Source organism: Thamnophis sirtalis, unplaced genomic scaffold (assembly GCF_051295495.1).
Source record: "Thamnophis sirtalis isolate CommonGarterSnake01/CBP01778 unplaced genomic scaffold, rThaSir2_p1.2 scaffold_2, whole genome shotgun sequence".
Taxonomy (NCBI): Eukaryota; Metazoa; Chordata; class Lepidosauria; order Squamata; family Natricidae; genus Thamnophis; species Thamnophis sirtalis.
Window position 1 is genome coordinate 69,016,699 of NW_028261382.1, and position 17,023 is coordinate 69,033,721.

At 47.5% G+C, this 17,023-nt stretch overlaps 1 protein-coding gene across 1 annotated transcript; it reads left to right on the plus strand.

Moving 5' to 3' along the window:
- Window positions 1-231: 231 nt before the first annotated feature.
- On the plus strand, window positions 232-16,743 carry CRKL (CRK like proto-oncogene, adaptor protein). Its single transcript, XM_014072740.2, has 3 exons — window positions 232-664; window positions 5,357-5,816; window positions 13,392-16,743. Exons 1-3 carry the CDS (start codon window positions 324-326, stop codon window positions 13,524-13,526), a joined length of 936 nt encoding a protein of 311 aa, XP_013928215.1. The 5' UTR covers window positions 232-323; the 3' UTR covers window positions 13,527-16,743.
- Window positions 16,744-17,023: the final 280 nt, after the last annotated feature.

A 17,023-nucleotide genomic window follows, 5' to 3' on the forward strand; every position in this document is an offset into this window, starting at 1 on the left:
TCCCCGCCGCGCTCTTGCGGTCCCGCGAGCAGAGCACACCCCCCCCCCTCCGGAATAGCGGGAACAGGGCCCGGAGAACCCGGGAAAGCCCTGCCCCCTCTAGGCACAGGGCGGGGCCTCACGAGGAAGCCCCGCCTCTCCTCGTCGCAAGGAGCCTCTCCGGGCGGAAGTTCCAGCGGCCCCCGAGGAAGAGGCTGGGCGCGGCTGCGCAGAGCGTGTCGCGCTCCGTCTCCTCCTCCCGCTCCGTTGCAGCGCCATTTTGGCGCAGGCTCCGGCGGGCGCGGCGGCAAGGCCGGAGCAGCGGAGCGAGAGCCCCGCCTGCCATGATGTCGTCGCCGCCCCCACCACCGCCCTCGTCGGGGCGCCGCTTCGACGCGTCGGACCGGGCGGCGTGGTACGCGGGCCCGCTATCGCGGGCGGAGGCGCAGGGCCGGCTGCAGGGCCAGCGGCACGGGACCTTCCTGGTGCGCGACTCGTCCACCTGCCCCGGCGACTACGTGCTATCGGTGTCGGAGAATGCGCGCGTCTCGCACTACATCATCAACTCGCTGCCCGGGCGGCGCTTCAAGATCGGCGACCAGGAGTTCGAGCACCTGCCGGCCCTGCTGGACTTCTACAAGGTCCACTACCTGGACACCACCACCCTGCTGGAGCCCGCGCCCAGGTCAGCCGGCCCTCCGCCCTCGGGTGGGATCGCCGAATGGGAAGGGGAGCAGTGAGCCCTTCCTCGCTTCGGCCTTCAGCGGCTGGATTTAAAAAGGCTCCTCGCGTGAGCAGCTTTTCAGGGAAATGAGCCCATATAACCCTCCATCCCTCCCCCCCCACCATTCAGGCCCCGGGGCTCCCCGAGACGGGCCCGTCTTTAACTGTGATGGAGGGTGGAGAAGGACTCTGGGCAGCCCACAAAGAGAATAAAAGCCCCTACAGTTCAAAAATACAAAGTCAGAAAAATACCAATAATGTAAAGACCAAATAAAAATCAAGAGAGCAGATCTGGCCAAGCACATAAAATCCCCCTGTCAACTAAACTCCTTCCCAAGGCTGGTGTGCACCGTCCCAGTGAGTCAGACAGCAAAAGAAATTCCGGGGACATTTTTGTAACCAAGAGTATAAAACTACTGAAGATTCCTATAGTGCCCAAGTAGAAAAGCCAATTCTGACGATTTCGCTCCAAGGCAGCAAAGGAAAACTTTCCCCTGTGGACTTCCCATTGTCCACCAATGGCTTAAACTCTCTTTGTTTTGGGACGGGTCTGTCTGTCTCGGACACCTTGAGGTGTTGGGTCTGTCTCAGGCTGCCAGCTGGCACACTTGCATTCCAGATTTCCCTCTCAAACCTCCCTTACATTCCAGTGCCTTCCCACCCCCCTCCCGTTACAATTGTCTGGCTGCAATTGTCTGGCAGGCCTTCGGAGAGAGTCACCCATGACAGCCAGGGAGAAGAGCCAGGTCTTTATAGCTCTCCCAGAATGTCATAAGGGTGAGGTGGAATTTCATTCCAGGTGGTGGGCTGTAAAACAGAAAGCATGCCCTGAGCCCCAAAAAGTGTTACTGTTGTTCAATGGCGTCAACCTTGTTGGCTCACATTAGCCAAGTACAAATCAGCACTGTGTCATGTAGGGCTTTATTGGTGATAACCAGCACCTTGAATTGCACTCAGAAGGAAACAGGTGGCCGGTGTAACGGTGTCACGTGTGCATATGAAGGCATGTCTATTATTGCTCGCATCACCAGATGCGGGACTACGTGAAGTTTCCAAGTGTCTTCAAGGGCAGTCCCACTTTAATTATGGAGAGCCATTTGGCTCGATCTGGACTCGCTTTTTAACAACGTAATAAGTGCGCAATTCTATTTTTTTCTTCCTTTTTCTATCTTTTGCTATCTTTTTCTTACTGTGTTTGGGATACGTTAGGAGTATGTATGAGATTGAATGAATGATCCCACTTTTTATCATTATTATTGCTGTATTTATGTGTTTTAATCACCATGTGGGGATTGTCTGAGTGAGTGAATGAGTATGTATGATTCGGAGGACCTGGTGGGATTTGCGGGGGCCACCGGGGTGGTTGGGGGAACTACATCCACGGGAGAGGGTCGGAGCATTGCGGTCATAACAGGGAGAGGCAGATACGGCGGGGACTTTAGGGCTGGCCATTACCGGGGAAGGAGGGTTCGCTATATCACAGAGAGCCCTCCTTCCGGCCCTATGAGTCCCACTCCAAGGTCAGATGGCGCGAGTAGTCAGGACCCTGGTCTCAGGCTGTTGTCGCTAAATGCCAGGTCTGTTGTTCACAAGGCTCCCCTCGTCCGGGACTTGATAACAGACGAGGGCGCAGACCTGGCATGTATTACTGAGACATGGCTGGGCACGGAGGGAGGAGTCCCCCTCGTAGAGATGTGCCCAGACGGATTTCAGGTGCTTCATCAGCCGAGAGCCCAGGGAAGGGGTGGCGGTGTGGCTATTGTTATCCGGGAGTCTTTAGCACCTCGTAGGATCCCTGCTCCGGAGCTTGTCGGGTGTGAGTCCCTACTGGTGACGCTGGACCTCAAGGGTCAAGTGGGTTTGCTGCTTACGTACCTGCCTCCCAACTGCGTTGCAGCAGCCCTCCCCTCGCTCCTCGAGTCAGTAGCCGAGCTGGCAGTTGAGTTCCCTAGGCTTATGGTTCTGGGGGACTTCAATTTGCCTTCGCTCGGTGAACACTCTGATGGAGCGCAGGAGTTCATGGCTTCCATGACAGCCATGGGCTTGACCCAGGTAATTCGAGGCCCAACCCACTCAGCGGGTCACACACTCAACCTCGTATTCCTCTCGGAGCAGTGGAGTTATGATCTTGGTCTGAGGGGAAATGAGATCATTCCCCTGTCGTGGTCAGACCACTGCCTACTGAGGCTAGACTTCCGGAGGCCAAACCCCCACCGTAGGGAGGAGGAACTGACCAGGTGGTTCCGCCCCAGGCGACTTATGGACCCAGTAAGGTTCCAGACGGAGCTTGGGGTTATTCCAGATGCTCTCGCCCACAGTTCGGCGGAGACTCTGGCTGCTGCCTGGCACTCGGCAGCATCAGAGTCTCTGGACCGGATTGCGCCACTATGGCCCCTCCGGGTCAGCGGCCCACGGAGGCCTCCTTGGTTCACCGAGGAGCTCCGTGAGATAAAGCGCCGGAGGAGACGCCTAGAGCACCTGTGGAGGTCCGATAGGTCCGAGTCGAGCCGGGCACTGTTGACATCTTGCACCAAGGAGTATGTTTGGGCTCTAAGAACAGCCAAAAGATCACACATTGCCTCCTTGGTAGCGTCCGCCGAGTCCCGCCCAGCCGCCCTGTTTAGGATAACCCGCTCCCTCCTAAATAGGAGGGAGACGGAGAACCCCTTACAGGGTAAGGCTGAGGAGTATGTACAGTTCTTGGCGGACAAAGTTGCTCGGTTTCGATCGGACCTGGACTCCACTCCTGCAGATCCAGCCGAGACACAAGGGAATGATCTGGCAGACCATCTCTGGGTTGAGTTTCAGGATGTTGCCTCCGGGGATGTGGACAAGGCTATGCGAGCTGTGAGTGCCTCCACCTGTATACTGGACCCGTGTCCCTCCTGTCTGTCAACAGCAGTGAGGTGACACGAGGCTGGATCCAGGCGGTTGTTACCACCTCTCTTCGGGAGGGCCATCTCCCCACCGCGCTGAAGGCGGCAGTGGTGAGACCCCTCCTGAAGAAACCGTCCTTGGATCCAGCAGTTCTTAACAACTACCGTCCAGTCTCCAACCTCCCCTTTGTGGGGAAGGTTGTTGAGAAGGTGGTGGCCTTCCAGCTTCAGCGTACCTTGGAGGAAGCTAACTATCTTGACCCCTTCCAGTCTGGCTTCAGGCCCGGTTACAGCACAGAAACCGCTTTGGTCGCATTGACCGATGATCTCTGGAGAGCCAGAGATGGAGGCCATGCGTCCATCCTGGTTCTCCTTGACCTCTCAGCGGCTTTCGATACCATCGACCATGGTATCCTTCTGCGACGACTGCGGGAGGTGGGGGTGGGCGGCACTGTTTTGCAGTGGTTCTCCTCCTACCTCTCGGACAGGTCGCAGTCGGTGTTGGTGGGGGGGCAGAGATCGTCCCCGAGGCCCCTTACTTGTGGGGTGCCGCAGGGCTCGGTCTTATCCCCCCTGCTATTTAACATACATGAAACCGCTGGGCGAGATCATTCAGAGGCACGGGATAAAATACCACCAATATGCGGACGACACACAGTTGTATCTGTCCGCCCCGTGCCAACTCAATGAAGCGGTGGAAGTGATGAACCGGGGCCTTGAGGCTGTCAAAGACTGGATGAGAGCTAACAAACTGGTGCTCAACCCGGAAAAGACCGAGTGGCTGTTGTGTTTTCCTCCCAATAATTTGGTTAATGTTCCATCAATCAGGCTGGGGGGACAAAATTTATACCCCTCAGACAGGGTCCGCAACTTGGGAGTCCTCCTGGATCCACAGCTGAGTTTTGACCATCATTTGTCAGCTGTGACCAGGGGGGCATTTGCTCAGGTTCGCCTGATGTGCCAGTTGCGGCCCTACCTGAACCGGGAGGCACTCACAACAGTCACTCGAGCCCTTGTGATCTCCAGGCTGGAATACTGCAATGTGCTCTACATGGGGCTGCCCTTGAAGAGCATCCGGCGACTTCAGCTAGTCCAGAATGCGGCCGCGCGAGTGATCGTGGGCGCACCACGGTTCGCCCACATAACACCGATCCTCCGTGAGCTGCGCTGGCTACCTGTTGATCTCCGGGTGCACTTCAAGGTCCTACTTACCACTCACAAAGCGCTCCATGGTAGTGGATCTGGCTATTTGAGAGACCGCCTTCTACCAATTACCTCCCTGCGTCCCATCAGATCGCACAGGGTAGGCCTCCTCCGAATTCCATCCACCAGTCAGTGCCGACTGGCGACTACGCGGAGGAGAGCCTTCTCAGTTGCAGCTCCGACGCTATGGAACAATCTCCCCGTGGAGATCCGCACCCTCACCACCGTCCAGGCCTTCCGCACGGCCCTTAAGATCTGGCTATCCCGTCAGGCCTGGGGATGAAAAATGTTAGTTTGTCCCCTCCCGAATGATGAATGAATGTTGTGCTCTATTTTTAATATTATGTATTGTCTTATGTTTTTTGTCTTTTTACCCCCTTCCCCGTGTTTTGTAAGCCGCCCTGAGTCCCCTCAGGGAAAAGGGCGGCCTATAAATTATAATAAACATTCTAAACATTCTAAACATGTAAGCTTTTCAGAATAGTTGAGCAATCGGGTGACTGAACAACAAAAGATAGTGTTATGAGGATGTCATTGTTTCATAAGAGATTGAGTAATTCCCATGTTGTCTTCAGGTATCCACTGATGGGTTCTGGTCCTGGCTCTGGTGCATCAGCTGCAGAGGAAAATGTGGAATATGTTCGGACTCTTTATGACTTTCCTGGTAACGATGCGGAGGATCTACCATTTAAAAAGGGGGAGATACTCGTCATTGTAGAAAAACCCGAAGACCAGTGGTGGAGTGCCAGAAACAAAGACGGGCGGATTGGGATGATCCCTGTTCCTTATGTTGAGAAGCTTGTGAGATCCTCACCTCATGGGAAGCATGGAGGCCGGAATTCCAATAGCTATGGGATTCCCGAGCCCGCTCATGCCTATGCTCAGCCTCAGACCTCGAGCCCTCTTCCCAGCGCCACTCATACTCCTGGGGCTGTCATCAACCCCTTGCCTTCGACCCAGAATGGACCAGTCTATGCCAAAGCCATTCAAAAGAGGGTTCCCTGTGCTTATGACAAGACTGCCTTGGCATTAGAGGTAAGCTGTTCAGCTGGAGCAGGTTCCATGCAGCTTAGTTCAGTTCCCTCATCCGGTTGGAAGGGCCTATCTCAAACAGGGCTTTAGCTTGTTCTCTCTGCTTTCTGGTTTTCATGAACTGGTAAACAATTGAATGTTCTGATCCCACCTCCCACGGTCAGTCTTAAATGTGGAGCCCCTGGTAAAACTCTGTGCCTCTTTGTGATCAGGCTTAGTGATTAGGCTTGGCGTGGGGGGTGCAGCTGACATATTCAGGTTTTGCAATCCATGGAGGCCTTTCAGCTGTTAGTGAATCTGCTTCTCTACTGCAGAATATTAAAATTCTTTGAATGTTAATGAAAGGATGACTGTTCACATTCTAAATATTTAAGCAAAGTAGCCTTGTTTATACTCTATGTTCATTCCATGTTCATTGTACTCCATGTTCATTCCTTCTGCTGAACCTGAGCTGTAGGTCCTAGGCCGCTGTCTGCAACCTGCAGCTCCGAGGCCGCATGTGGCCCTTTGGACCCTCTGCAGTGGCTCCCTGTCAAGTGATCCTACCACTGGCTGGCCCCTCCCCTCCCCTCCCAGTCACTCCTTGCCTGAGAAGGTAAGGGCAATGGCGGGGGATAGAGAAGCGGCTGGGGCTGATTCTCTGGCGCCTCACTCGCTGGAGCTTCTTGTTGGTGCGGGAGGTGACTCAGTCGCTTGGGGAGACGCGAAACCTGGTCTCCACCCCCGAGATACTGGCTCAACCTGGCTGCGACCGATGCTGGCTTTGCTAACACGAGTGCTTGCAGGGTGGGAAAGGGATCCGGGAGGCGGGGACGATGGAAAGGGGGATGGGCCCACAGAGTCCAGCCGCAGCTTTAAAAGTTGCACGGGGGACTTTTCACCACCCGGAGGACGCTTTTCAATGAAAACTGGCAGCGGCACCACTCCACTGTAGGAGTATAGAAGCTCAGGGAAGTGGAAAAGGGACTGGCTCCGCTGAACGTTGCATGCCCACCCCGGGGGTCAGACTTTGAGGAAGCCCAGACTTTGAGGTAGCTGGAGAGCCCACCGGGTCTCCCCCCTCTGTTACTGTGTATCTCTTGTGTGTTTCCTCTCTCTGAAAGCTGAGACTGGGCCAACCCGGCAAGCTCTCCTTGGGGCTCTTTGCTACTCTTTTTCTTTCTTTTGGCAACTTATCTATAAGATATAGGCTTATAGCCTAAGCTTGCTTTCACAATTGTATTCCTTAATCCTTTCTATTTCTTCTTGAAAAATACAGTAAAAGCCCCAGGCACTTATCCTCTTTCTGTAACTCTTTGGTCAGGTTACCCAGTTGTTTTTATCATGTGCTTTTTCTGATACCTGATTACTGTTGCGGTGGCCTCTTTAATTTCTCATTGAACAAATGCCAATATTTTGAGCTTTAAACATTTCCTCCTGATTGGGCAATTATAGAAAATGCTTTTTGTGGTCCACTTCAAAAATGTCAAGATACTTTTGCTTTTGTTTCCCTTTCTTGTTCCTTTATCTAAGTTATTATTAAACTATGTTGTTTTCAGTTGATTGATATAGGTAGAATTTGGCTTTTACTATCTGCATCTTAGCCAATTCTCTTATGTTTGAAGAGATTTAAAGATTTCTTCAGAAAGTCCTTACTTTTTATGAGGGAGTAAAGAATTGCAAGCAGTATGCAGCACCACAGTATCCTGAAGTTGTATTGCCAACATTCAGAAGGCAGGAGTTAATCCTCTACCATGTAGTGTATTGAAACCCTCCAAACAATTAACTGTATCCCTGATGCAATTGCCTTAGAAGTGGACAATTGAATTTAGAAGTGAAGAAAAGAGTTGGATAATGAAAATATTATTTTCCAAATGATATTTTGGAACTTACAGGGGATGGCCCCTAGGTTATGGTGCCTTGATATTCAAATTCAGTTTAAAAAAAATTAAAGGTCAAAAGTGGTGTTTTTCCCCTTATAATTGACAAGGTAGGTGGTACTATTCATACTTAATTTTGTTCTAGCGCCTAGCTATATTTTTCAAGTGATGTCCCTCTCTGCTTCTACATCATCATATCATACCCAGAGCATCCTCTGCTCATTTAGTGCTGCTCATGATAGCAATTGCTAGGAAGCCACAGGGGAGGAGCTCTTTCATACTGCAGGTAAGGCTGAGCCACTTCCCAAAGATGCACACTTGCCAGTTGTGCAAGGTGGCGTGCTGGGCTAGATCAGAGCCTGATCCCACCAGGCTCTTCCTGTGTCTTGGTAGCATCTGGAAGCCTGAAAGGTTGGATCGGACTGATGAGCCAAGGTGGTGCAGTGGTTAGAGTGCAACACTGCAGCCTACTTCAGCTGACTGCTAGCTGCAGTTCAGCAGTTCAAATCTCACCGGCTCAAGGTTGACTCAGCCTTCAGGGGTCATGAGGCCCCAGATTGTTGGGGGCAAGAGGCTGACTCTGTAAAACGCTTAGAGAGGGCTGTAAAAACACTATGAAGCGGTATATAAGTCTAAGTGCTATTGCTATGAGCTGGCATTTAATAGATGATGGGCTGTGCATTAAAGGAAGTTGAATGGAGTAAATGGAGAAAGAGAAAGGGAAATCAAAAGGGTGGGAGCACGTGGGATAAGCGGCAACCAAATCAGGGCATTGTTGACCCATGAAGCAATTCCTGACAACAGAGGACCCGTTATTATTTATTTAAAGCTTTTATATGCTGCCCAATCCCAAAGGACTCCGGGCGGCTTACAAAGAAAATATAAAAAAACATAAAACAATACAATTTAAAAACAACTCTCCCTCATAGGAATTTCCTTGGCCTACCTTGGGTTCGTCTGGGGATGTTTTGAAGAGGTGGCATTCAGTCACTGTCAATGGCTTATGGGTGGAGATTTTGGGTGTTGGTTTGGTTTGTCATGAGAAGCTAAACATGGACTGACTTGGTACTAATTTAATGAGATAGGAACCCCCTCCCCCACAAAGAAACCTTAAAGCCATAAACTGCTGAACAGGAGATTGGCGAAAAATCTCAGATGACAGCAGTGGCAAACCACTTCCTGCCCAGAACAGCACCCAGATGTCCCTGTGAAGTTTTGCTCAGTTTCAAGGATATTTTGCATTCCTTTGCTTAGGTGATGCTGAATTGGGGGGGGGGGGGATTGTCCATGGAGGCCAGGCCTGGTTTGTTGGCACCTACCTATTGCTGAGTCTTCTAACAGCTTTGAGGCTGCTCATTGGAGCATCTTCAGGCTTCTCAAAGGTTACAAGTCAGTTCCCTTATTTCTTCTGTGAAATTCAGTGAGCTGCGAGGGGTGGTAACATATCAGTTCGGCCTCAAAGAGTTGCCGATATGAATGGATTTCTGATATTTATAAGGCTTGGTAGACTCTTGGGATAAAATCAGAGGAGGTCTATGAATTCTGCCTTAGGTTCCAGAATAAATCTTTCTCCTTATGGATAGCAACACCTTAATGAGGGCTAGGACTTTTCCCCCAAAAAAACCTGATGTGCAGACAAAGGACCAGAGAGCCTTTGTCCATTCAGCCTGGTTTCTCAAGACTGCCTTGGCCCTGCCTCCCGAGCCCCTCTCGCAGCTCACGTGTCCCTTTGGCATGGAAGAGAGGTGGCTGGCTCCTTGGTCTTCACAGCACATTCCTCCTCCCCGAGAGACAGCTGGTTTGGCAGAGAGAAGCAGGCTGACACTGTAGCCCCCTCCCCCCTTAGTCCAGCCTTGTTTGTTTTTTTAAAGCAGGCCATCAGTTAACAAAGAGGCCTTACCTGGCCTGGAAGTGCCCCATGGTCTGTCTGCCCCTTTTTCCTGGCCTATCTGGGAAGGCTCTCCCAAAGTTGCATTTGCCTTTGTGCTCCAGCCAACACAGACATCCTTGAGAGGCCTGACTGCCAGCCTTGTGTGTCACTGAAGGGGTGGGAGTTTCTTTCCCAAAGAAAAAGAGATGGAAGTGAGCAATCCCTTGGCTTGGGGACAATCCCTTCTGCATTGGAAAGAGCAGCTGCGTGGAGGTGCTCTCCTGCAGCCAAAACTTCCACAGACCTCTGTCAAAATCTTGCACAAGGAGGAAGCAAAAAGTGTTTATCGCTGCTTATTACTGTCATATTTGTGAATGGTTGCTATCCAAGGCAATTGCTAAATGAGACTTGGCTGTTAGATGTAAAACTGCAACTGACAGTTATAGACACACATGCACACTGTCCATATTGGGGTTGAATGCCATGTGGGTGTTACCTGCCGCTGCAAAAGGATTTAAGTTGAACCCACGTTAATCAAGCTGAATCCTAAAAATCAAGATGCACCATCAGGGGGATGATGGGGATCTGCCCCTTTTCAATTCTAGACTTCTGTTCCCCAACCTGGAAACCAATTCGTAAATATATTATTTATACCATTTACTTTCACAAGAACCTTTGACCCATGTATCTATCCAGCTTTTGTAAGTCTTCTGTCTGGTCTTTTGTTTTGCTCTGTCTACTGGCATAAATGGAATTGCATGTCCAAATGGACTGTTTGATTGTATAATTTTAAAGAGGAATTCTCCAATTTTCTGTGACTAAAGAAAATCTCAACATTCAACCTTTTAGCATTAAAAAATGAAACGTTTCCATTTTCTGACACTTGCTATACTGCATTTTAGTCTCACAATACCTTAGAATTTTATCTAATTATATCATTTTTAAGAATTTAATTCAAAGTCTGATAAAATAGATTTATACTCTCCTGCATGCTTGCAGATTTTACTCAACAAATGAAGGGTAAGCATTATCAGATTATCAGTCTCAGATGACCTCTTTTGCCGAACTTGCATTTCTTTTGACTATGCAAAACATGATCTGTGGATTCCCCCATTAATGTGGTGGTAGCTTTCTTACATAAACTTAATGGAAGGGTAAGTAAAACTTGGTGAAAGAAGAAAAAAAAGTCCCTATAAATTCTTTATATAAATGCAAATCTTTAGTGGAAGGACATTTTAGTATAGTGGTGAAGGAACTAGTCCCGCTTTCTGCACATAGCCAGCTGAGAGACCTGGGGCCAGTCAGTCTCTCTCAGCCTTAGGAAAGAATCAATGGCAAACCACTTCCAAATCTTGCCAAGAAAACCGCTGGGCCATGCCCAGGCAGTCACCAGGATGACTCAAAAGCAACTCTTTCGAAGGGTCTCTGAAGGACTTGGCATTTCCAAAGATGGACCATTTTCAGGTTGTCATTTTTTCCACATGTATATCATTTGAATTGATTCATAGTAGGAGAAGGAGACTTCATTTTGTTGGCTTGAAGGCAGGAGAGCTGATCGCAAGGAATGAAGCAACCCATCATCATCATCCACCATGAGAGATTCTCTGGTTAGCTTCTCTTTGACCTCAGCTTGAGTGGACCAGGGAGGTTGCGTCTGCAGAGTGAATGGTGGGATGGAGACCTAAAGGATCCTCCTTGTCATAACAGAGTCCTCCAGATTTGGCTCTTCCAGCCCTGCTAACCGCTGTGTGATTGTTCTGTAATTGGCTGCTATATACTTGCTTTTTCCTCACTAACACAGACCCCTTTTATTGCTGTTTATTACCGATAGTCTTTTTCATCCACTGGATACCACCCAAAGCCAGTGAAGGACCCAGGAAAGGGCTTAAAATTAATTATAAATAAAAGAAATGATTGATTCCCATTGATGTTTTAGTGAACAAGGGGATCCTTGTTACCTGCACTTAATGCCATTGGATGCATATGGAAAGCCTGAGTTGCAGGAACAATCTTAATTCTTTTGCTCAGGAAGGAGGTACTCTGATTGTGGGACAATTCAGGTTTTTGTTTTTGTTTTTAAAATGGGAAATTCTTTGGGCGAATGGCATTAAACCAGCTGCCTCATAATAAAATATACTTTGAACTAACAGTTCCAAGAAATTGGCTTTTAAATTTTTCACATAATCCAAAGGTAAGACTGATTTACTCGCATTACCAGCTTCCTCTTTAATTCTAATGATTAATCTGCGTAATCCTGATGGCATTACTCTTTCTTACATTTGCAGGCAATTGGTGGCAACCAAATGTGGCTTCCAAGCCCGGAACCTTCTTTTTAAGAAAAAGCCAGCTTGAGTGTCCTGGGCTGCTAAATTAGCAGGGAATTGTTTTAAATAACATGAAATTAATTCCCTACAATCTAGTAGTGCAAAAATACTTGCGTATTATCTGATATCTCAGAATATATAATGAAGATTGTTTGCAGTCCACTCACTGGGAAAGCATGTTAACTCCTGGGATTTTTCCTTACCCTGAAGGGCCAAAATCACTGGGTTGTTTATACGATTCAATACTGTATATGCAAGACACAAAATCTTGGTTGTGTTGTTGGTGTTTGGACATAATTAAGACAGCAAGGTTTTATGGATTAAACGAATTACAGATAGTCCTTGGTTTATAATTGGGCCTAAAATTTCTGTTGCTAAGCAAGGTAGTTAAGGAAGTTGCACCTCATTTTATGACCTTTTTTGCCATGATTGTTAAGAAAATCACTGTGGTCGTTAAGTAAATCTGGCTTCCCTATTGATTTCGTTTGTTGGAAGTCAACTGGGAAAGTCACGAACGGCAGTCACCCAACACCGGGATGCTACAATCATTATAAGCACCTTCTGGTTGCTAAGCGCCTGCATTTTGGTCATGTGACTATAGGGATGCTGCAGCAGTTGCAGTACAAGGACCAGCTGTCAGCCATCTTTTCAGTGCTTGTGAAACTTGGAATGCTTGTGAAGCAAATGGTAGTAAGTCTCCCAGTACGGAGAACGGGAAGGAGGAATCCTGGGGTTAAAGCAATTATTGATAACAGTACCTTGGTCAACTTTCTGCAAATTCTTTTTTAATAATAAAGGCACATGGAAAAACAGATCTTTTCCCAAATAACAATTTTTCAGGCTTTCTCATTTTTTTAATCTTATTAATTTATAGTAAAACATTTTATAATTTATATTCAAAGATTTCATTGTTTACACTAGCTCAAAAATCCAAAAGTATAACAATGGAGGCATCGCAGGCGTAGAGCTGGATTAGTCTATGGCAGCCAAAAGTCAAGAGGAGAAAAGAAAGGATCACCACAAAAGATTTTGACTAGAGAAGAGTGGAAACTTGGTAAAAATGGCAACCTTATAAACAACACGGAAAGAAAACATATTTTTGTCTTTCATATGCGATGTTAGAATTTGAGATCATTCATTGAACCACAGAGAAAGAGAGATTTAGAGTCCCCAGAAACAGTTTGACATCATCAGACCCTGGAATTTGCTGCCGGCCAGTTTGAGTAATTTCAGAAGAGAAGGTTTGTGGAGAAAGTCATTCTACTTGCTACTGAGGCCATTGACCTCTTGGCTCGAAGATGGCCTGCTTCAAGTAGGGGTGCCTGGGACAGCTCAGATGATGAGTTTCCCAAAGGCACCGAAGATCGGCTGAGGTCCTGATCTGAGGAGCATTGCCTTTTGGGGGGTGGTTGTATGCAGATCACTTGAAGGAATGTAAGAATGTTCTTGAAATGCAATTCTTGTAGGAAGAAATAGAACATCCCGTGTGTCTATGCAGTTGTATTTATTTTTTTCTTTTTTGCAGGTTGGTGATATTGTGAAGGTCACAAGGATGAATATCAATGGTCAGTGGGAAGGAGAAGTCCATGGAAGAAAAGGGCTCTTCCCCTTCACACACGTCAAAATAATCGATCCTCAGAATCCTGATGAAAATGAATGATCTGCTGGCCCATCTCTGCATTGCTGCTTCCTTTTTCTGGCTATCTTGAGCATCATTTGAAGTGTGATGGTTGCTGATCGCACATCCTATGGATTGCCAGTCGCTCATGTTTCCATCTTGCAATGATTTAACAGCCTGACCATGTCTCTTTTGGGAACGCACCTGGTAGTCCGGTATTTGCAGTTTCTCCTAGAAGGTTTTTTGACTGTGAGCTGATTGTGGTGCTATCTAGGCAGAGGGGGAGGGATCAAGACATCCAGCTGAAATGGATATTTTACTCAGAAAGAGAATTCTAAACAATTTTGTCTAAATCCAAATTTATGAGGCATGGAAGATGAGAGCACATAATCATGTTAAACAATTATGTCTTTAGGGAATTATTGATGCATCTGTGCTACAAAGAAGGGTTTATTTGAGTCAGCCATTGATTTAGAATAAATTGTAGCAAACTCTTGAAAACTACATTTCCTCATTGTCATCTTTATAACCATGTATAATTGATTCATTTGCCATATACCTGCCTAAACCTCTGTTTGATTCAGATTTATTTAGATCTGAAATGATACTTCAGGCACTAAATACTTTTTAGAAGAAACTTATGCAAGCTATGATGAAACTACATTTATCCCTTTAAAATCTTTTTTTAAGCAAAAACAAAGCATTGATAATCAGTTACATAGAATGCAACAATAACGCAAAAGATACTCTTGGGCCTTTGTTTTCTGCATGGGGGCGCAGGAGTACAAAGTCATGGCAAAATCATTTCTCTGCGCTAAGTCTAAACACAATGAAATATGATAATGAAGAAACTTGAATGTTGGTTATAGCATGTGAAGACCTTGACTCCCTGAGTGATGTTTTTGAAAGTTCACTGATGCTGGTCTCTTGAGCGGTTGGACCTCAGGAGTGACACGTCTAACTTAGTATTCAAGTGCCTTAATCAGAGGATGACAGGTGCTGAAGGGGATGGCGGTTGGAGCAGTTTGGTCTAGAGAAAAACCTTTTCAGATCAGCAGCAGTGCTGGGCTGATGATCTGGGGAAAGGACTGTAAATTAGACTTGCCTGGATACTTTGTAATGGACCATAATGTGGTTGTTCTATTAAGTTCCTGGGCACATTTGAATGACTGTCATACTACTGAGCTTTGTGTTAGGAATATTTAACCTGTACTAAACATTCATCTGCCATACAATAATTCTGCCGCACAGCTGGCCTAATTCTATGAACAATCCTTCAGGACATTACCTCAGCCGTGTGTGAAAGTTTTGCCTCAATGAGCTGCAGGGTGAGCAAGGACATCTGGAGTTGAGCTAGTGATGATTCTGCTGGGCTACCTGTGAAACAGCCGACACTTTCCCTTTTCTTTGGCTAGCTCCCCCCTCAGTTGCTTTCTTGCTAAACGGAGGTTGAGATTTGATAGACAACTGTGCAATTAAGTCTTGAGCAGGAGAAGCCGGCAGTCAGTGGCCTTCACACCCATCAAGAGTAGACTTGGAACAGCTTTGATCACAGCTGGGAAAGGCAGTTCAGGTGCAGTTTACTAAATTGATGGTACATTTCAATGACATCCAGATGTTGGCTCCTTTGCTGCTTTTTTCTCTGTCTTGTTCTTTCCTACCTAGAGAGGTTGGATGTGTTTCTGATTGTGAATGTCACAAAAGATGAACTGTCCTTGCTGTTTGCTTAGGACTATTCAGAAACGTTCAGAGAGCCTCCTGTGGAAACCAGCTACGCTCTGCATAATTTTGAAGATTTTTTCTGCCTGTGCTTTTTCATGTAAGGCATTGAAAGCCTTGAAGTGGAATCCTTGTACTCAGAAATTAGTTTGCTCTTTGAGCAGGAGGATGCATACCGTGCCCAATGGCTGCGGAAGGTCTTCCGTTTCTTCATTGCAACAATTGATGCCTCAGGTTAGCAGGGAAGTCCTAAGAGCTCTCCCTCGCCAAGAAAGTCTGGACTCAGATCAAGGAAGGTCTTGCAGGTTGTCTTCTTCGGGAGTGGAAAGCATTTGTTCTGATATTTCATATATGTTTTTATTTTACTTTGCTGGTGGGAGGGGGGATGAAATATTGTAGAATGAGAATATTTGAACACTGGTTTGGCTGCCCCGCCAGGAATACATTTTTCTGGTGTCTCTCCAACTGAAGGGGATAGCTGGTTGCCATTCTGTGGCGGGAAAGGGTAGTCTGAAGTTCACACATCTTTTAAGTCAATGAAGCATCATTTGAATTCTGGGCCGTTTGGGGTGGCGGCTCCCTGGGAAGAGCTGGGGATGCCTAGCTGAAATAGGCAGTATAATGATATGTGGGAAAGGCCTCGGGGTGAGTGTATGTGAGATGCGGACTAGGGACAGGATAAACCACTGGATAACCCAGCTGCACGGGTGGAGCAAGAGGTTTAGAAGGCTCTCCTCGCTAATTTATCAGTCTGTAAAGGAGACAGTGGAATATTTGTACTTTCAGACTTGCAAGATTCTATTAACGTAGCTTTACAAGGTTTTTAGGCCCAAACCCAAAGATGACACAGTGAAATCCTATTAACTCCAATCCTTTATTATCTACTTCTAATGGCAGAATCTTGCCAAACTAAAGCTATGACTTTCTACCTTAATAGGGTGGGTGGACTAGAAGACCTCCAAGGTCCCTTCCAACTGTTTATCCTAAGAGATTCTTGGTGTGGATACCCTGAACCACTTCCTTACTCCCTGGCAAAGCTCTGCTTCTCCAGGTGTACATTCCACCACAGATAGAATAAGCTTATTTGGTCATGTTTCCTGTCTGGTCTACCAATATCTAGCTTGCAATCTTCCTTCCATCTCTCTACAGCCGAAGAAATTAGGGAGATTCCCTCCCGAGCCTCTTGCTCTGCCCTCTGTTGCCTGGGCTGCCTCTCCTCCCTGTGCCTCAAGGTCCTTCTCGCACACCACTGCAGGCTGCCAGTCCACTTCTTTGGGCCGAAAGAGGTGGACTGAGGCTCTTGCTCACCAGGGACCGACTCCTGAGATTTGTGGGCTTTGAGTCCCGAGAGTTTGTCAAGGATTTTTATTTTATGCTACAAATTAACAGTATTAAATATATTTTTAGAACACGTGAAATGTGTTAAAATTAGTGCCTTTTTGTTTTCTTAATATAATTCACTACTGGTCCCACATCGAGCAAAGGAGTTCCGTGCCCTGTTTGTATTACTTTCAATAAAACATGCATCCTGTTTGCAGAACTCTTGTCCCGTTTCTTTCCTCGGCAAGTTGTCATCCAGCCCTGAGTAAAAGGTAAAAAGCGAGGTGGTTTTTTTCGTGCCTTGAACAGCAGACCTTTCCCTACTGGCTGCTTCTCCCTTATGGGCAGGGGGCTCTAAGGCAGAGGTCCCAATCCACTGCCTTTCTCCCCCCTCCAGCCTTGGTGCAATCCAGGCAATTTAATTTATATGTGGATTGAATCGGTTTTTGTCCTGAGCTCATCCCAAGGTACCACAGAAATGCAGGCAGAGCATTTTAAAC

What these genes read in the sequence shown, in the direction of transcription:
- CRKL (XM_014072740.2), top strand. Translation starts at nt 324, where the DNA reads ATGATGTCGTCGCCGCCCCCACCACCGCCCTCGTCGGGGCGCCGCTTC. An exon ending in CTGCTGGAGCCCGCGCCCAG is followed by an intron (nt 665 to 5,356) that starts GTCAGCCGGCCC and finishes TGTTGTCTTCAG; the next exon opens with GTATCCACTGATGGGTTCTG. An exon ending in AGACTGCCTTGGCATTAGAG is followed by an intron (nt 5,817 to 13,391) that starts GTAAGCTGTTCA and finishes TCTTTTTTGCAG; the next exon opens with GTTGGTGATATTGTGAAGGT.